A 17551-nucleotide genomic window follows, 5' to 3' on the forward strand; every position below is an offset into this window, starting at 1 on the left:
CTTTTGGAGGGCACATAATAGGTGTCTAATAAATGCTTAAGAGATTGGATATTGAAAACTGTGTGTTATTCTTTGGTATAAGGATGTCCCATATGGTGCTCAGGGGTGATGGACGGACATTGCGCGTGAAGGCCTCACCTGTGCCTGTGTGTTTGGGTGTATGAAAGACAATCTCAGTGTCATACACAGCACATCCCCTGCGCCAAGCCTTCCACTCATCAGACCAGCTCTCTCCAGAACCCTCTAATTTCTTGTCACCCCTGGCTAGTGCACCCAGTAAATTTTTTTCTGCCATCAGATGGACCACACTTTTCAACAAGATCTGAATCTTGGCCTTGTGAGGGCTGTTCCCTTTCTGTATATTTTACCCCTTAGTAGCCAATCTCCTGTCACTAGTTAATAATTCTCTATGTTAAACCCTCCCTCCCTCGTCAAATGACTGCCTGGTTAGTCTCCTGAGTGGTCCTGACTGATAAAGGGGTCTCCAAATACTGGGTGTTTCACATGGACTCTCTTCTTGATACCTGAAGCAACACGACCTGATATCTACACCTCACTTCTTACCCTGGGCTTCTCAGGTGATTTCATTGTTCTCAGGCCTCTCTGTGACCACATCCCCTCTCTGCCCAATCAGTGTGTCCTGCCCCTGCTCTTCCTGAGCCTTGTCCCTCAGCGTCCCCTTTCTATTAGGCTTTGGGAACCTAATGCCAGGTGTTCTGGCGACTGATATCGTGGCCTCCCAACACCATCCACCATCCCTGATGACATCTGTAACCAGATCCTTTTCATTCTCCCTAAGGAATGGTGTACACGTTAGTTTCTCTCATCTTCATTCCCACTGTCCTGGCATTAAGATTCAGATAAAAATTCGACTTCCTCGAAGAGCCTTCCCAGGAAATGACTTGCACATTCTGGGGCAGAGCTTGCGCTTCTCACAGAGCTTCATTCACACCTGCTGGATCACCTTTACCCTGTCCCCTCAGTTAGTTTTTCATAGTTAGATCAATGAATTCCATGAGTGTGGCCCATTGCCAACTTCATTTGCTGTACAATGAGTTCCTTCATCAGAAGTAATACTCTGTGGAAAACTATGATGGTGGGTAAGGGATTCTGTAAGGCCGCCGACTTTGGAAGAAGCACTGCATGCAGGGCAGGCAACTCTATACTCAGAGTGTGTGTCCCAGTAAGAAAAAGCATTGATCCTTCCATGACGGAAGTCACCCAATGTATCGGCCTGTCACCAGGCAGCTGACTGATCACCCCAGGCAATGGTGCCATATCAGGGGCTCAGCGTCGGTCTCTGCTGCTGGTAGACTGGGCACTAGCGGGGGCTGTGGCCAACTTGGCCTCGGTGAGTGGGAGTCCACGTTGCTGAGCCCATGCAGAATCTCAACCCTCTACTACGGCCATTTTATTCATGAGCCCATTGGGCAATGACAGGAGTGGTTGGAGACAGAGTCTGAGCAAAAGATTTGAACAGGCATTTACCCAAAGATACAGAAATGGTCAAAAAGCAAATGGAAAAAATGTTTATATCATTACTCACTAGGAAAATGCAAACCAAAACCACAATGAGATAATAATTTATATCAACTGGGAAGGAGATAATCAAAGGCAATAACAAGTGTTGGTGAGAATGCAGGGAACCTGGAACCCTCATACCCTGCTGGTGGGAATGTGAAATGTGCAGCCACTTTGGGGAAAAGGTGGCAGTTCCTCAAATGTTAAATATAAAGTGACCATATGAGCCTGCAATTCTGCCCATCAGTATATATCCAAAAGAATGAATACATATTCATATAAAAATGTGCATTTTATAGCCAAAAAGTGGAAGCAACACAAATATTTATCAATTAATGGGTGTTTAAACAAAATGTGGTCTGTTGATACAATGGAATATTAAACATAAGAAGAATGAAGTACTGACCATGGATGAACCTTCAGAATTATCATGCCAAATAAGAAAAGCCAGACAGAAAAGGCCATATATTACATGATTTGACTCGTATGAAACGTCTAGAATTGGCATATCCAAAGAGACAGAAATATTAGCAGTTGCCAGGGGCTGCAGAGGGAAAACGGGGAGTCACTGCTAAAGAGCGTGCAGTCTCTTTTTGACATGATGAAAATGTACTGAAATTACACAAGGTGCTGATGACTGTACAGCCTTCTGAATATACTAAAAACACAGTGAACTGTATTTAGAATTATAATTTTTTAGCATGTAAATTATATCGCAATTAAAAGTAGCATCAGGAAAAAAATTGTAAATAATAGACTAGGATGCAGGGGTGAAAAGGGAAAAGGATTCATTATGGCATAAAATAGAATAATATGCAGTCATTTAAGATAATATCCATGTTATATAGGAGAGTTTTAAAATTTGTGTTTAGTATTATCTTGATACAACAACAAAAGAATCTGTTATCTTCTGCACAGGGAATTTTCTAACAAATATTATCATATCTCCTTATAAAAAAAGTTCTTGCTCTGTTTAGTGTGATGTATTAACTATGTTTTGGTTAAAAAATAAAAACTAGGTATTACTAAGATTGACCAGAAGAATTTTTAAAAATAATAATAGTCACAACGGCTGACGTTTATTCACCTCACACTATTCTTGTGAGTGGGGTACAACTCCATCGTGTAGGTCATTTTCCAGATGAGGAAACTGGGGGGCAGAGAGTAACCTGCTCAAGGTCACAGGGTGAGTGCGTGGCAAATCCAGGATTTGAACCCCGGTAGTCTGGCTTGAGACTCTTCCCTTAATCTACACTAGTTCCTTAAGTATTAAGCACTGATAAATAATAATAAAACTCCCCAGTCCTCTGACAGGGGCTTACAGTTAATAGGCCAGTGAGAGAAAAGCCTTCACTCCTGGTGGAATTGTTTTGGGGAGAGATGGACCAGAAAAGACACGGCCCCATTCTGAGGGCAGTAGCTTATTTGTGAGGACACATAGAAAGTCCTCAAAGAATAGAAGAATCCTCCCACTTCACTATCTCTCCTCCCCCTATCACCTCCCCAGGGTTCTTAGCTGCGGTTTCAAGGTATTTCATTTGGAAACGATCCCAGGGAGCAGGAGTGAGAGCCTGGGGAGTAACACAGGACAGGATTACAGAGCTGGCCACTGAGTAAGAGCCAAATAGCTGGAGCTCATCCCACCGGGATCTTCTAGGGAACAGAGCAAGAAGTGCCTCAGCACTATCCCTAGGAGTCAAATTAAGGCACCTATCAACTGGCTTTCATCTCCACTGTCAAGGGTGGGCCCTGGAATGTTCACTGTCCTGTATCTGTGGCTATGCACAGGCGAGTGCCCAGTGGGTTTCCCTGGGGCATGACATACGGGTCGTGGAGCAGACCCACAGCAAGGTGCTGCCAGGCTGCACCTGCATGAAGAGGATCAAACCCCCTCAGCGCTGTAGCAGTGGCTGGAGAAAGAGGAGGGGCCGGAGGGGCTGAAGCAGTGTATGAGCCATGTCTGGCATCAGACGCTGTGCTTTTTCTAAAGTGGGTGGGAAAGCTCAGGCCTCCCCTACGTGTGGACGCAGTAAATGCACTCAGGAATGAGGGGATTGGTGGACTGTTCGGAGAATAAAAGAGACACGAGGACAAAACACTGGTTAGCTAAGAGGAGCAAGAGGCAGGTGCAATAGCGAAGGACCGAGAAACGGCGCTACCATGGAGCGGGGACATGAACCAGCCACGAACCTGGGACCCACACAGACTCCCCCAGGGGGACATGACTGGGAGCTCTGCGATCCGTAAGGCATGGGAATGCTACAGGCTTTGAGAGGTTTGGGGACACGGTGGCACTGCCAGCAGCAAGACTGTATCTGCAACATACCACATAGTATTTTGCTTAAAATAACTTGCTTTTGTTTTCTTACAAAAGAAGTAGTTTGTTAGACGTTAGGGTAAAATCAGGGTAATATGATGGCCATCACGGTTAGGGGATCCCAGGAATAGATAAGCCCCAAGGTCCCCAGTGCAGAAAAGTTCCAACAACAATAAAAAGCAACTATTTGTTAGCTAGGGTTTGGCCCCAAACTTCAACACTGAACTCTGGCAGCCTGGGCCGCACTGCCTGGTCTGGGCCGGAAGTCAGAGTGTTTTCTTCTCCTCGGATTCCAAACTCCAAACTCAGTCTCCAATCCCCAGATCGCAAACGCCGCCATGGGAAGAGGGGACCCAGGGAGCCTGTGCTTGTGTTTGGCCCAGCTGGAGCCAAGGTCCCAGGCACACCTCACAGAAAGCTATTTCTCCAAAATTATTCAGGTCTAAGGCAGCGGAGAACAGAACAAGATGTGCGAATTGCCCTACTTCACTTCCTCTAGTTAAATAGGGCTAAATTGCTGTGACAGAACACAGAAGCTTAAGACATACAGAAATTTCCGTCTCACTTAATAGTTGGGATGAGTAATCCCCCTGCCAGGGGCCTTGGCTCAGCACTCTGACACCTTGCCCGTTGCTGCTCTACGGAACTTGAGCCTGAACCTTCGACTCAGGTTCAGGTTCAGAGACCAGAAGCTTCAGCACCACCTGGGGTCCTGTCAGAAATGCAGCGTCTCAGGCTCCACCCCAGGTACCGTGGCCGCCAGGCCCCGTTATGGAACGTGTGGACACCAGTGCAAAGTAAACAGGTGGGGACCCTTGCTCACAAACGATTAAAAATTCCAAGAGCATGGTGAAAGCAGGGCATTAAACCTAGCACGGGCCCTGCAGGATGCACAGGCCTCATGACCAGAGAGGGGCAGTTTACTAGGAAAATTACACAGCCAGGGGGTTAAGAACGCTGAGGCTATGTCACTGCCATGCAGGGTCTCAGCTCCCGCTCCCCGCACAAGAACGCAGGATATGGTGAGGCCAAAAGGGAACACCCACGGAGCCATAGATAGGGGAGTCACACCACTATAGTCTCGCTGGCCGCTGGGTTGGAGACACGGGAAGCAGGAGCCACACGATCTGCAATCCGCCATCTGCTTCTCTGCCAACCAACCAACCAACCACCCCTTGCTAACTGCAATTCGTGCTTGCTAGCTCAGCCACGGCAGTTATATCAGTGGCCAATGGCTAACTGGTTACAGCTGATGGCCAACTAGTCACAGTTGATGGCCATCTACTACCCAAGCCAGCACCTTTCCATGTGAGGTCGAGGGCCTAGAAACTGCTCTCTGGGGCTCTGTCCCCACACTCCACCCCTACAGGGTCTCACCTCACTATCTATGCGACAAGCATCTTCCACGAAGGGCCCTGTGTCAGGAACCCAGCTCAGGAGAAAAAGTTCCAGTCCAGTTCAAGTGATGTCCCAGGGGGTGTCCCTCAATGTCTGCCTACTTTCTGGGCACAGCCAGGGGTTCTCAGGGTACCATGCTAGAACAATAGTGGCTCACAGCCAAGGTGCTTACATATTCTCGATGGCAGCCGGTCAAGACAGGAAGCAAAACATCCACCTGCACCCCAACAAGGGGTCTTCCTGCACCAGTCTCGCTGGAGGCCAGGCGAGACCCAGGAAGCAAACATCCGCCAGTTCCACTACATGGTGGTATGTTCCCAAGCAAACAGCAAGCAGTCCATCAAATCAGTAATGGAGCTGTCGTGCGGGGCGGCCTGCGGGGTCCCAGCTCCTGCTCCCCACATAAGAACGCAGGATGTGGTGAGGCCAAAAAGGAACACCCACGGAGCCATAGATAGGGGAGTCATACCACTATAGTCTCACTGGCAGCTGGGTTGGAGACGCAGAAAGCAGGAGCCACAGAATCCGCAATCCACTCTCCGCCACACTCCGCGCTTGCTAGCTCAGCCACCATCTTCTTGCTAGCCCCCATTTTCTGCTAGCATAGCCAAGGCAGTTATATTAGTGGCCAATGGCTCACTGGTTACAGCTGACAGCCAACTAGCCACAGCTGATGGCCATCCAATCACAGTTGATGGCCATATACTACCTGAGCCAGCACCTTTCCACGTGAGGTCGAGAGCCTGGAAACTGCACTCCTGGCTCTGTCCCCACAGGATCCAATTCCCCATAGTCCACAGTCATTCGTGAGGGCTGTGAGCCTCACAATCTGTGCCCTTTCCACAGGGCCAGGGCTCCGAGTCCTCCCGAACCTGGGGGTGAGGACCTCAGCAAGCACTTCTCAGCCCACACGGCCGCAACGACCTTCACTTTCTTCAGCCTATGCTGGTTGGAGAACCGTCCACGTCTTCCCACCCCCCCCCCACAGGGGTCCAGCTTTCCAGCAGTTGCACGGCCCCCCACACTGGTCGGAGAGCCATCCATGTCCTCCCACCCCTCCTCGGGGATCCAACTCCTGAGAACAGTGGCCACCGGGCACCACATATTGTGTGGGGGCCACATGTCTTCCTGCCCAGAATCAGACATCATTCCTACCTGGCCGGAATCCTGCTCGCCACGCCAGGTGTCCGAGTGGGTGGTGGCCTCAGTGTAAGACGTCCACAACTCTAGAAGCCCATGGCAGCAGCAGACCACCAAAAGGAAGGTGATATCTTCTATGGCCAAGAGGGTGGTGTGCCATCTGGAGGCTTGAGTCTCCCAGGCAAAGTGCGCCTCCCGTTCCCGTCGCAGCTCCTCATGGGCCTCCCAAAGCTGAGCTTTCATATGTATAACTGCTCCATTACCCCTTTGGGAATTCTGGCCAGTATCGTACCCCGTTCGCTGCGCCATATGTAATGCAGGGTCTCTGGTCCCACTCCCCGCATAAGAACGCAGGACATGGTGAGGCCAAAAAGGAACACCAATGGAGCCATGGATGGGGGGTTCATACCACTATAGTCTCACTGGCGGCTGGGTTGGAGACACAGGAAGCAGGCTCCACACGATGCGCAATCTGCCATCTGCTTCTCTGCTGACCAACCAACCAACCACCCCTTGCTAGCTGCAATCTGCACTTGCTAGCTCAGCCACGGCACCTGTATCAGTGGCCAATGACTAACTGGTTACAGCTAATGGCCAACTAGTCACAGCTGACGGCCATCTACTACCTGGGCCAGGACCTTTCCACTTGAGGCCAACAGCCTGGAAACTGCTCTCTGGGACTCTGTCCCGACAGTCACTAAACCAGGTTTGCTTACTATGTCAGACGTCAATATGCCTGGATCACTGGAGGAATATATAATATTAACCGAATATTCAGATGGATTCAGAGAGTCATCCGTCTGGAATAATGGATGACCTGGGCAAGACAGAAACTACAATCTGGAAAAACATTCTCTGTTATTAAGAAACATTCTATTATCCTGGGAAAACATTTTCCTGTAGCTGGTGAGTATTTTTCTGAGCCCTCTGGAACCACCAAGTGGGAATTTTCCAGGCCTCTTGTGTTCTGGATTTGATCCGCAGACGTGGGTTGACTGGAAACTCCAGGCTCGTCATCTCAGCAGAGCAGCACTCTGTTTAAGTCTGTGTTGTTTTTGGGGAAGTTGACTGGTACCCAGATTTCTTTTAAATGAAGGGGTGGGGAAAGACGATTGTACCTCTGACCTCCCTCTGAAGTTACTGTTCCTGACACAAGGGGGATTGCAGCCCTTGTTTTGCTACAAAGTAAATTTTGTTATCTGTATATTGGAATCAAAATGCAAACCCTTGGCATGCAGAACCTGCAGGGACAGACCTGGTGGGATTTGAGCAGGTGGGCACTGGGGCACAGGGCAGGTCAGGTCTGAGCAGGACCACAAGCAGAGGGCCTCGTGCAGGTGGGTCCAGGAAACAGAGAACCCAGGATTAGACAATTCGGGCTCTGAAACAGAGAATCTGAATTTGAAAACAGGTCAAAGAGGGCGTTAAATGCTCAGCTCATGGACTTGGGCTTTATTCTGAAAGCAGAGGGGAGCCACTGAAAGTTTCTGATAGGGAAGGTGCATGATTAAGGCTGTGCCTCAAGGGCACAAGGATTCTGACAGTGGATCGCCAGTGAACTTCCCATGAGAACAGGACACACACTCTTTCTTTTTAAAGATTTTATTGGGGAAGGGGAACAGGACTTTATTGGGGAAGAGTATACTTCCAGGATTTTTTCCAAGTCAAGTTGTTGTCCTTTCAATCTTAGTTGTGGAGGTGCAGTTCAGCTCCAGGTCCAGTTGCCATTGTTAGTTGCAGGGGGCGCAGCCCACCATCCCTTATGGGAATCAAACGGGCAACCTTGTGGTTGAGAGCCCACGCTTCAACCAACTGAGCCATCCGGGAGGCAGCTCAGCTCAAGGTGCCGTGTTCAATCTTAGTTGCAGGGGGCGCTGTCCACCATCCCTTGCAGGGGTCGAGGAGCCGAACCGGCAACCTTGTGACTGAGAGCCCAGTGGCCCATGTGGGAATTGAACCGGCAGCCTTCGGAATTAGGAGCATGGAGCTCTAACCGCCTCAGCCGCCGGCCGGCCCCAAGACGCACTCTTTCTTGGGGGCCTTGGTTTATCTATAATGACGATAAGTTACATCTGAAAATAGAACAGTGTGGGGGTGGGAGCAAGCTGAGGGCGATGAAATTAGACCCTAGATCTACAGGCTCCAGGTCCGGGCAGGATCCCCGGCATCTGTGTTTTTAACAAGCTCCTCTGGTGATTCTGATGTGTTGCAGGTTTGCGAATCAGGTGACTGGGTGATACCTAAGTTTGCTTACATTTCATGAGCTGAGAGGAGGTCGTAGTGGGGAGGGCAGTGTTTAGAAGTGAAGAAAGAAAGGTCCCTTAAGACTGCTGCAACTGTCTAGGCAAAAAGTGATGGCAATGTGGGTGGTGGCAATAGAGAATAAACAACAAAAAAAGACGAATGGAAAACATTACTACATAGAATTGCGAGGATTTACCTAGTAATTGGAGGTGTTAAAAAAAAAAAAATTCAACCGTGTATGTGGACCAGGACATCTTTTTTACGGGATGAGATCAGGAAGGGTTTTCATCATCCAGACTGCCTCTTCTTTCTGTGGGGGGATGCAGAGCGCCCACAGTGACAGATTACCTCCTTGGTGTTGACCAGAAAATTCCAGACAAGTTGATTAAGACTATGTTTCTGGGAGAGGGCGACTCTGCAATTAGATCAGGTGTTAAATCCAGGTTTGGTATCACGGCTTTTAGCATGAGTGACACCATTTTGGGCCTGTGGTCCTCTCTTTAACAATCCCCCCTTTTGATCACACTCAGCGGAACTGAGAGATGTGATCAGAAATTAAGGCATTCGCGTCACTATCAGCTGGCGCTCTGTAGCTGTTGAACCTTGGTGTGGCGTGATGTTTTGCTTAATCTGTGACCTGGGCCTGTGGTTTTCTCTTTAACAGCAGTGAGGGTTGAGGATGACTCCCCAGCTGTCAGCCTTGACCAAAGCAGTGACAAGTTTAATACAAACAAGCAAGACATTAACTTCCATTTTGGTCATCCCGCTTTCTCTGATTCATGTAAACCAATTTACATGGGTCTGATCAACACGGGGTGAAACGATGACATTCCAAACCTTTCAAACAACAGCTGACATTTATTACCCACACACCACGTCACAGGCACTCTGCTCTACACTTGAGTCCCATTTAATTGTCACTACTAGGTAGCTCTAACCTCACTCTATGTGCTGCATGCTTCACATTCACAATCTCACTTAATCCTCAAACTACCCTGAGTGAGTGCTGCAATTATGCCCATTTCACAGATGAGGAAACTGAAACCTAGAGAAACAAAGTAACATCCCCAAGGTCATTTAGAAAATGACAGAGCAGATACTAAAGCCAGACAATCGCCCTAGGACCCAAGCTCTCCATCACGGTGCTGCCCGGTAGCCCTGTTAACGCCAGTCAGATCTGGCAAAAAAGAGTAAAAGTGAGGCAACCATGAACCACAGGCTGCCTCACATTTTTAGGCAAGTCAGATACAAGCTGTATTTGAAAACAATATGTAATATCCAAGTACATAAACTGTTCGAATTTAAATGTTTAAGATGTTTTTTTTGGTTTGCCTTGGGAAATGAATTCAGATGATGACATATATTTTTCTTTAATGCTAGAAATTTCTCTCTGTACCCTTTGGTAAATGAGGATTGCTGTAATATGCTCTAGAAACATCTGCCGGGAAATGATTGCACAATTGTGCCAGGTCAGGCCGTCTCCTCCTGAGATTTTCTCGGACCCTTTTAGTGGATAGTCACTGTATAATGACAGAAGCTGACGATGACATTCCAGTAAAGGGAGAGGGCTCTTGCTCTTTGCCTAAGTACAGACTCATATTCAACACAATCCATCCTGACCAAATTCAGCTGATTAGTGGGAAGGTGTGATGCTGTGATTTATAAGAAGAAATATATATTTGGCCTTTGTCTCGGTTTCTGAAACAGAGTTCCTAAAACCCTTGGAATTTCCTAAGTGATACGTCAGAGAGAGGTGTTATTTGTTGTGTTAATGAGGTGACTTTTGGAAAGCACCTAAAGATGAGGGCTAGTTGCCAGTGGAGCCAAACACCTGATTAGAGGGTCGTAACTTTCAGCCCTACCTTACCCCCACACCCCACCTCGGAGAGGGTCTGGAGATTGACTTTAATCACCAATGGCCAATGATTTAATCAATCGTGCCTATGCAATTAATCCTTCACAAAAACCCAAAAGGACTGGGTGCCAAGATACTTGGTTTGGTGAACATGTGGAGATTCAGGGAGAGTAGAGCTCAGAGAGGGCATCTCGTCCATCTGGCTGTTCCTGAGTTACATCCTTTCATAATAAATTAGTAAGCTAGCAAGTAAAATGTATCTATAAGCCACTCTAGCAAATGGACTGAACCCAAGGAGAAGATTGTGGGAACCTCTAATTTACAGCCAGTCGATCAGAAGTACAGGTAAAAACCTAGACTTGTGATTAGTGTCTGAAATGGAGGGCAGTCTTGTGGGACCGGGCCCTGAGGACAGAAAAATTCTGAGATACCCTAAATTAAATTATAGCTTGCCAGAGAGTGGGAGAGACAACTAGAGTTATCAGTTAACAGTGGTAGGCCTAAACTAACACTTGACTACTCACATTCCTGAATGTATACTGAAACTTGGAATCAGCCTCCAAGTAGCTAAGCCCACCACATCTGCTTATGCATGAACTTTCCAGACTATTGCCCACAACCAATCCAGAAGCAATAAATAATTCTTCCTTAAGGACTATATACCTATCCTGGAACTGCCCTTGCTTCAACTTTTCCCATCCCCCTTTTCTACAGCCAATGTAAATTCTTTCAATACTTGCATCTTCCTTCCCCAAACCACTGTATAAAAAAAGCCCCCTCAGGTCCAGGATGGTGGACATGTTCGTCTTCTCCATCCTGCTCTGCTGCTTGTGGTTTAGACTGCATGCCCCAAGACCGGGTCCTTTTCTGGCTAGCATATGGCTCAGAAAAGCTTTCTGCTATGAAGGTTTTCGTTCAACATCACTAACCTATTGAATCTGATGTTATCTCCAGGTAGATAGTGTCAGAATTCATTTGAATTGCAGGACACTCATCTGGTGTCAGAGAATCGCTTGGTGTGGGGAAATACCACACACACAGCACCACCACCACCACCATCGCACACTGTTGAGCAGAATTGTTAAGTTTTCCACACTTTCCAAAATTCTAGGAAGCTTTGTGAGGCCTCCTTTCTCTGATAATCTCTTCAACCCAACAGGTTACGTCATACTTAAATGTCACATGAAAGTATGACAGCAATTTCTGCCTGTTGTTCTCCAGATGTGTTATAAATGAAAAATGTGAATCATTCAATGTATCCAATACTATGCTTACTCCACACTGAGTCTACGCCACACCTTCCTGCAAAGTGCTCACAATAAACTTCAAGTCTATATTCTATTCAAATGAAAACGTCAATCAGATTTTACATTTATGATTAATATAACATACTACATAAGTGGACAGGAGCCTGACAAATGGCAATCTGGTACGTGGCTTAAATAATACAAGCACTCGCTGCGGTCTTTATTAGTATTCAGCCTTTCTTTATTGTGACTTTAAAAAAAGTAATTTCTCAAAGTGCATGATTTCTTTGAACCACTCTGTTTAGTTAAGATTAGAGATAAAAAGTTTCCAGTAATGAATCGGTCACTTATATATAGGTTCAGATTAGAAAATGTCAACAACTGGAAAAAAAATATATTTTAAAATAGCTCAATTTAAATATGGGGTCATTTCATTTAAATATCTCATTCGAATCTTCAGTGTTTCACTTATTTTATGTGTTAATTCCACCACACCAGGTCTTATTTCAGTAATTTCTCAACTTTCCAAGACAAGATATAAAAAGAATTCAACTCCTGTCAATTATATTATCTGTCTTCATGGGACCAGAATGAGAAACTTCTGCTCCCTACATGGGAGTCACAATGGAAAATTCCCCCAATCCACTAGAGAGGGACAAATAACACTGTTGTTCAGAATCAGACTACACAGCTGTGAACACTCACATTCTGATTCCAGAGCACTTCATTTCAGCAAACAATGATTGATTCCTTTCAAAAGTCAACTGTGGTTGAGAAACACTGAGGCCACAGGTAGTGCCCGAAATGCAGAGATTACAGACACCGGCCAAAGTACTCTCAATAAGGTGGCAGGATTTTCAAGTGATGCCTGTTCTTCAGTAACAAATGCATTCAGAAGATTCAGGAGCATGATTCAGTTTTTCTCAAAATGTCATGACATCCTGCTGAATTGTCATCCACTAGGCCTGCTGAGACCAGAGAAACCGATCACATTTTTCAAGCATACTTTGTATCAAGGCTCTGAAATAACAAAGAAAAGAAATAAGTAAGTTTAGTTCTCACAGTTCATTCTTTAGAAAAAACTGGGGGGGGAAAAAACCCACCAAAAAATTAGAGGATTCTAAAATTTGACTGACTCTGTGCATCAAAAGACATAATCAACAGAGTAAAAAGATAGCCTATGAAAAAGCATTCTGTCCCATAAAATATTTGCAAATCATATATCTGATAAAGTGTTAATATCCAGAATATATAAAGAACTCATACAACAACAGCAAAACAAAACAAACAAACAAAAAAACCCACAAGTTCATGCAATTAAATAATGGGCAAAGAGATTTGAATAGGTATTTCTCCAAAGATGATACACAAACAGCCAAGCATACGAAAAGATGTTCAACATCACTCATCATTAGGGAACTGCAAATAAAAACCACAATGAGATACCACCTCATACCCAAAAGGATGAGTATTACCAAAAAAAACAGAAAATACTGTTGGCAAGGATATGGAGAAATTGAAACGCTTGTGCACTGCTGGGAATGTAATGGTGTAGCTTCTATGGAAAACAGTATGGCAGTTCCTTAAAAAATTAAAAGTAAAATTACCATATAATCCAGAGATTTCACATCTGGCTCTATACCCAAAAGAATTAAAAGTGGGGTCTCAAAGAAACCTCTGTACACCCATGTTCATAACAACACTATTCACAATAGCCAAGAGGTGGAAGCAACCCAAGTGTCCATCAACCAATGAATGGATAAACAAAATGTGTTATACAAATACAATGGAACACTACTCAGCCTTAAAAAGAAGAAAATTCTGACACATGCTACAAAATAGATAAACCTGGAGGACATTAGGCTAAGTGAAATGAGCCAGACACAAAAGGACAAATACTCAATGATTCCACTTAAATGAGGTACTTAGAATAGGCAAAACCATAGCGACAGAAAGAATGGCGGTTGCCAAGGGCTGGGTGGAGGGGGAAAGAGGAGTAGTTGTTTTAATGGGTAGAGAGTTTTACAACATAAAAAAGCTCTCAAAATTGGCTGCCCAATGATATGGATATACTTAACATTACTGAACCAAACACTTAAAAAATGGTTGAAATGGTGACTTTTCTGTCATCTGTATTTTACCACAACTAAAAAAAAGACAAAAACAAAAAACAAAAGACAAACCTGACTGAGACAACTAGTTATTTGGTACCAATAATATTCTTAAGGAACTGAGTACACATCAGATTTGGGTTTTCACATTAATCCAGTGTCTTTGTAATGACTGTAAATAAAACATTCCTTTAGCCACTTCCTGTAATCACCTGAATGAACAACTGAGTCTCATCCCCTATCTGTTGCGAGGGGTTGGGACTGGTCCCGTCCACCTCTCAAAACCTGTGGGGTCCCATATTCCCCAAGCGCCTATGGAGAGGGCATGCAAGGGCACCACAGGCAGATATTACCTCTGCCTCTTCTCGGCAATCCTCAGGATATCGCAGGTTCTGGTAAACCTCTCTGACAGCTCAGGGGTCAAACCACATTCCTGCAGCAGTGACCAGGCCCGATCCGGGCCCATGGCCTTTGCTAACAGCAGTGCCACATTCTCCACGTTGATAGGGGAAGGCCCATCACTGAAGTTCCCATTTGGTGACGTCAGAGGGGCAGGTTTTGTGCTCTGGTTCTGCACAAGATGGAGGAGAAGCTTCCATTCCTCCACGGTCCCTGGGATCCAACCTACACAAACACACAGGAACACAGAAATGTCGGCTCTGACTGCTCTTAGCACTCTGCATGCATACAGGAGACAGTCAAAACCATTTGTGAAAACGTTTACTACCCAAACGTACAAATATTAAAGAACATAATCTCATCACCATAACAGTTGTTTTCTGAACATTTGTTGAAATAGTTCGTGATACAGAGAAGAGACAAAATTAGCTTCAGAATTATTTGATTCTCTCTCTCAGTAATTACCCAGGGAACAGTCTCTGCGGGCTCTGGGTTCGCAACGAGGAACAGTCAGACATGAGGATCCTTGCACTCGTGTGGAGCTTACAGTCTAGTAAAGGAGACGGGACTTAGACAACACATAAATCGATCTGTACTTATAAACAGTGCTAAGTGCTGCAAAGGAAATCATCGAGGAACCATTAGAGGGAATGGCCGAATTTTAGGAGGATCTGAGAAGGGCTCTATGAGAAAGTGGCATTTAAGCAACAGACGAAAGATGAGACAAGCTTAGAGAGCATGGGCACGTGGCCCAGATATGCACACAGCTGACGGGGGAGTGACAGGAATGGAGGGTAAGGCAGCCTGCATTTCTGAAAAAAGGAAATAAGGAAGATGTCCTTGAATTCAGGGAACTCAAAAAGGCCTCTAGTGCACAAAGGCAGCTGTGAGTAGTGAGAATGAGATGATACGGCCAGGCCTTATGGGTCCAACATAAGAATCTCAATTTTATTCTGAGTTCCGTGTAAGGGGTTTCAAGGAGGAGAGCCACACAGTCCAATGTCTGTTTAAAAGAACCATTCTGGTTTCTGCGAGGAAAATGGATTAAAGGTGGGTAAGCACGGACACCAGATGACTAATTATGACGTTACTGCAGAGGCCTAGGCAAGTACCAAGGACCAGAGTGGCGACGATGGAGCAAAAGAAAGTAGATATGAGATAAATGTTGGGCAGTAAATGCGACATACTTGAGAGTGACTCATATGCATTATGAGGAGAGAGGAGTATCAAGGAAAGACCCCATTTAATACACCAAGGGCAAAGATAGCTATTATTATATTAATGAAATATTCAGAGTACTTTTATCTGGGCAGGGAGGACTTTAGGAGACATATAGTCTCTTTATGGTTCTTGAGCTTTCTGTATTTTTTATAAAAAACATCATGTTGTAACTAGAAAAATACAAAGCATTTATATGCTAACTATCCTGGTTATTTTTCAGAAGTCTATGTATGTCTCTAGTTCTAGCCCTACAGAACCACTTGGCCCTCTTTGTCACTTCTGAAACAAAGATGATCTCAGTAATTTTTGCTATAACTGTGACATCTGAAGCTCACCCTTATCAGCCAACTGGCTTCTCTGCTGTTCTAACGCTCCCTTTTGCATACAACAGGGCTGGGAAAGACCTTGGGTCACACCTCTGGACAAAGGACCCTGATGTCCTATTGTTGGCATCTCTACACTAGATGAACAAAGCAACACTATAAAACAGACCAAAACCATCTCTCTGAGTGAAAGATGGGCTCGCAGCCTTCAAAAATCAGTGTGTTCAAGTCCTGGCCTTCTGATTGCCATTTTATCTGTGTTGGATTGATAAAAACCAATTGTTATTAAAAAGTATCTAAATACTTGGGAAAACTTAGGGAAATATGACTGACTGCTCCTTCACTTTAAGTTCATCTTAATGATCTCTGTGCTTGGCTGTGTATAAAGGCAACATGCTGCAGAGAAAAGAACCTGACCACCAGCTTCAGAGAGTCAAACATGGATCTGCACACCAGCCTCTCCAGCTGTGTGACTTTGGGGAAACTAACTGCCCTTCCTCTCGGCCTCAGGTGTAACTTCTGTAGACTAGAAATAGCAGCAAGTATCCCAATGGTTTGTTATTTCATTGAAACAGCAAGTGGAACAGTTCCTAGTATAGTGACTAATACACAGCAGGCACTCATCAAACAGAAAAGTTGCCTGTAGTTTATTCCTGATTATGATTTTGTAATTACCAAGTGGTACAGATTAAAACAAACAAACAAACAAACAAACAAACCTACAACCTTGACAGCTAGTTAGAGTTATATACATGATCACCGAAACGTTCACCAAATTTCTCTGTAGAAAAGTCTGGAGTGACTTCTAAAACACTACAACCAAGAGTAACCAGTTGGGATTTCCATACCACTGTCCCCTTCCATCAGGCTCATATCATCCAGATACACGATGTTGGTGAGGGCCTCTCTTCTTCTCTCCAGCTCCAAACAGAGAGTAAGATATCCAGGCCAGAAACTTCAAAGAGACCAAAGTTGAAGAAGGGAACAAAAGGCAGTGAATTTATGTGGAGCTGCACTGTCCATTACAGTAGACGCTAACCACACGTGGCTATTTAAATGTAAATTAAATTTAAAAGGCAGTTCTTCAGCTGCCCAATCCATATTCCAAGTAGTCAATGGCCACATGTGGCTAGTGTCTACCATACTGGACAGTGCAGTAGGATATTTCCATTATCATCAAGTTCTGTAAGACAACCCGAATCTACAGCGTTTAGTAAAAAAGAATAAAAGCTCATGATAAATACTGATATTTAAGGCCAAGCACCAATTATGAGATATATAAACTTATATACTTTATAAATTGTAAGGTTCAATATAAAATTAGCATATTTCTTCCCCAAATATGCAAACTACGGAAGTTCTCGACTCTTCCCCCTCCTTCATTTGTTATACCCAGTATTAGAAGTCCCACTGCACTTTCCCTCAAAATGTCCCTTGGATGCACTCCTTTTGCTGCCCTACTAATCACCAATTCAGTCATACCTGACTTACTGCAACAGCTTCCTAGCTGGCCTTCCTGTCTCCAGCCTTTCTCATGTATGACAGCAAAAATGATCTCCAGAAAGCTTCATTTTTATCATGTCATTTTCATACCAAAAAGTCTAAAGGGTCTCTACTGATAACTAATGCTTCTGACCAGCTTTCAAGGTCCTACATGATCTCATCACCCACCACCTGGCTAGTCTCAACCCTCGTTAGCAAGGAATAAATGTGTATCAAGTACCTACCACTGTATGCATTGGGCATTATGAGGGAGACATAGGTCCCTATCTCCC

General features: G+C 45.2%; 1 protein-coding gene across 5 annotated transcripts in view; it reads right to left on the bottom strand.

Annotated features, from left to right (window-relative positions):
* Nucleotides 1-11913: 11913 nt before the first annotated feature.
* HPS5 (HPS5 biogenesis of lysosomal organelles complex 2 subunit 2) overlaps nucleotides 11914-17551 on the bottom strand; it is a 38440-nt gene continuing 32802 nt past the window's right edge. For all 5 annotated transcript variants that reach the window (XM_019714946.2, XM_019714945.2, XM_074336104.1 and 2 more), the window contains 3 exons: nucleotides 16625-16731; nucleotides 14187-14457; nucleotides 11914-12742 (listed from right to left, as the gene is read on the bottom strand). In XM_019714946.2, the coding sequence (XP_019570505.2) occupies nucleotides 12682-12742; nucleotides 14187-14457; nucleotides 16625-16731 (439 nt within the window). In that variant the 3' untranslated portion in view covers nucleotides 11914-12681. The remainder of the gene's footprint in view (nucleotides 12743-14186; nucleotides 14458-16624; nucleotides 16732-17551) is intronic.

This window comes from Rhinolophus sinicus, linkage group LG06 (assembly GCF_036562045.2).
Source record: "Rhinolophus sinicus isolate RSC01 linkage group LG06, ASM3656204v1, whole genome shotgun sequence".
NCBI lineage: Eukaryota > Metazoa > Chordata > Mammalia > Chiroptera > Rhinolophidae > Rhinolophus > Rhinolophus sinicus.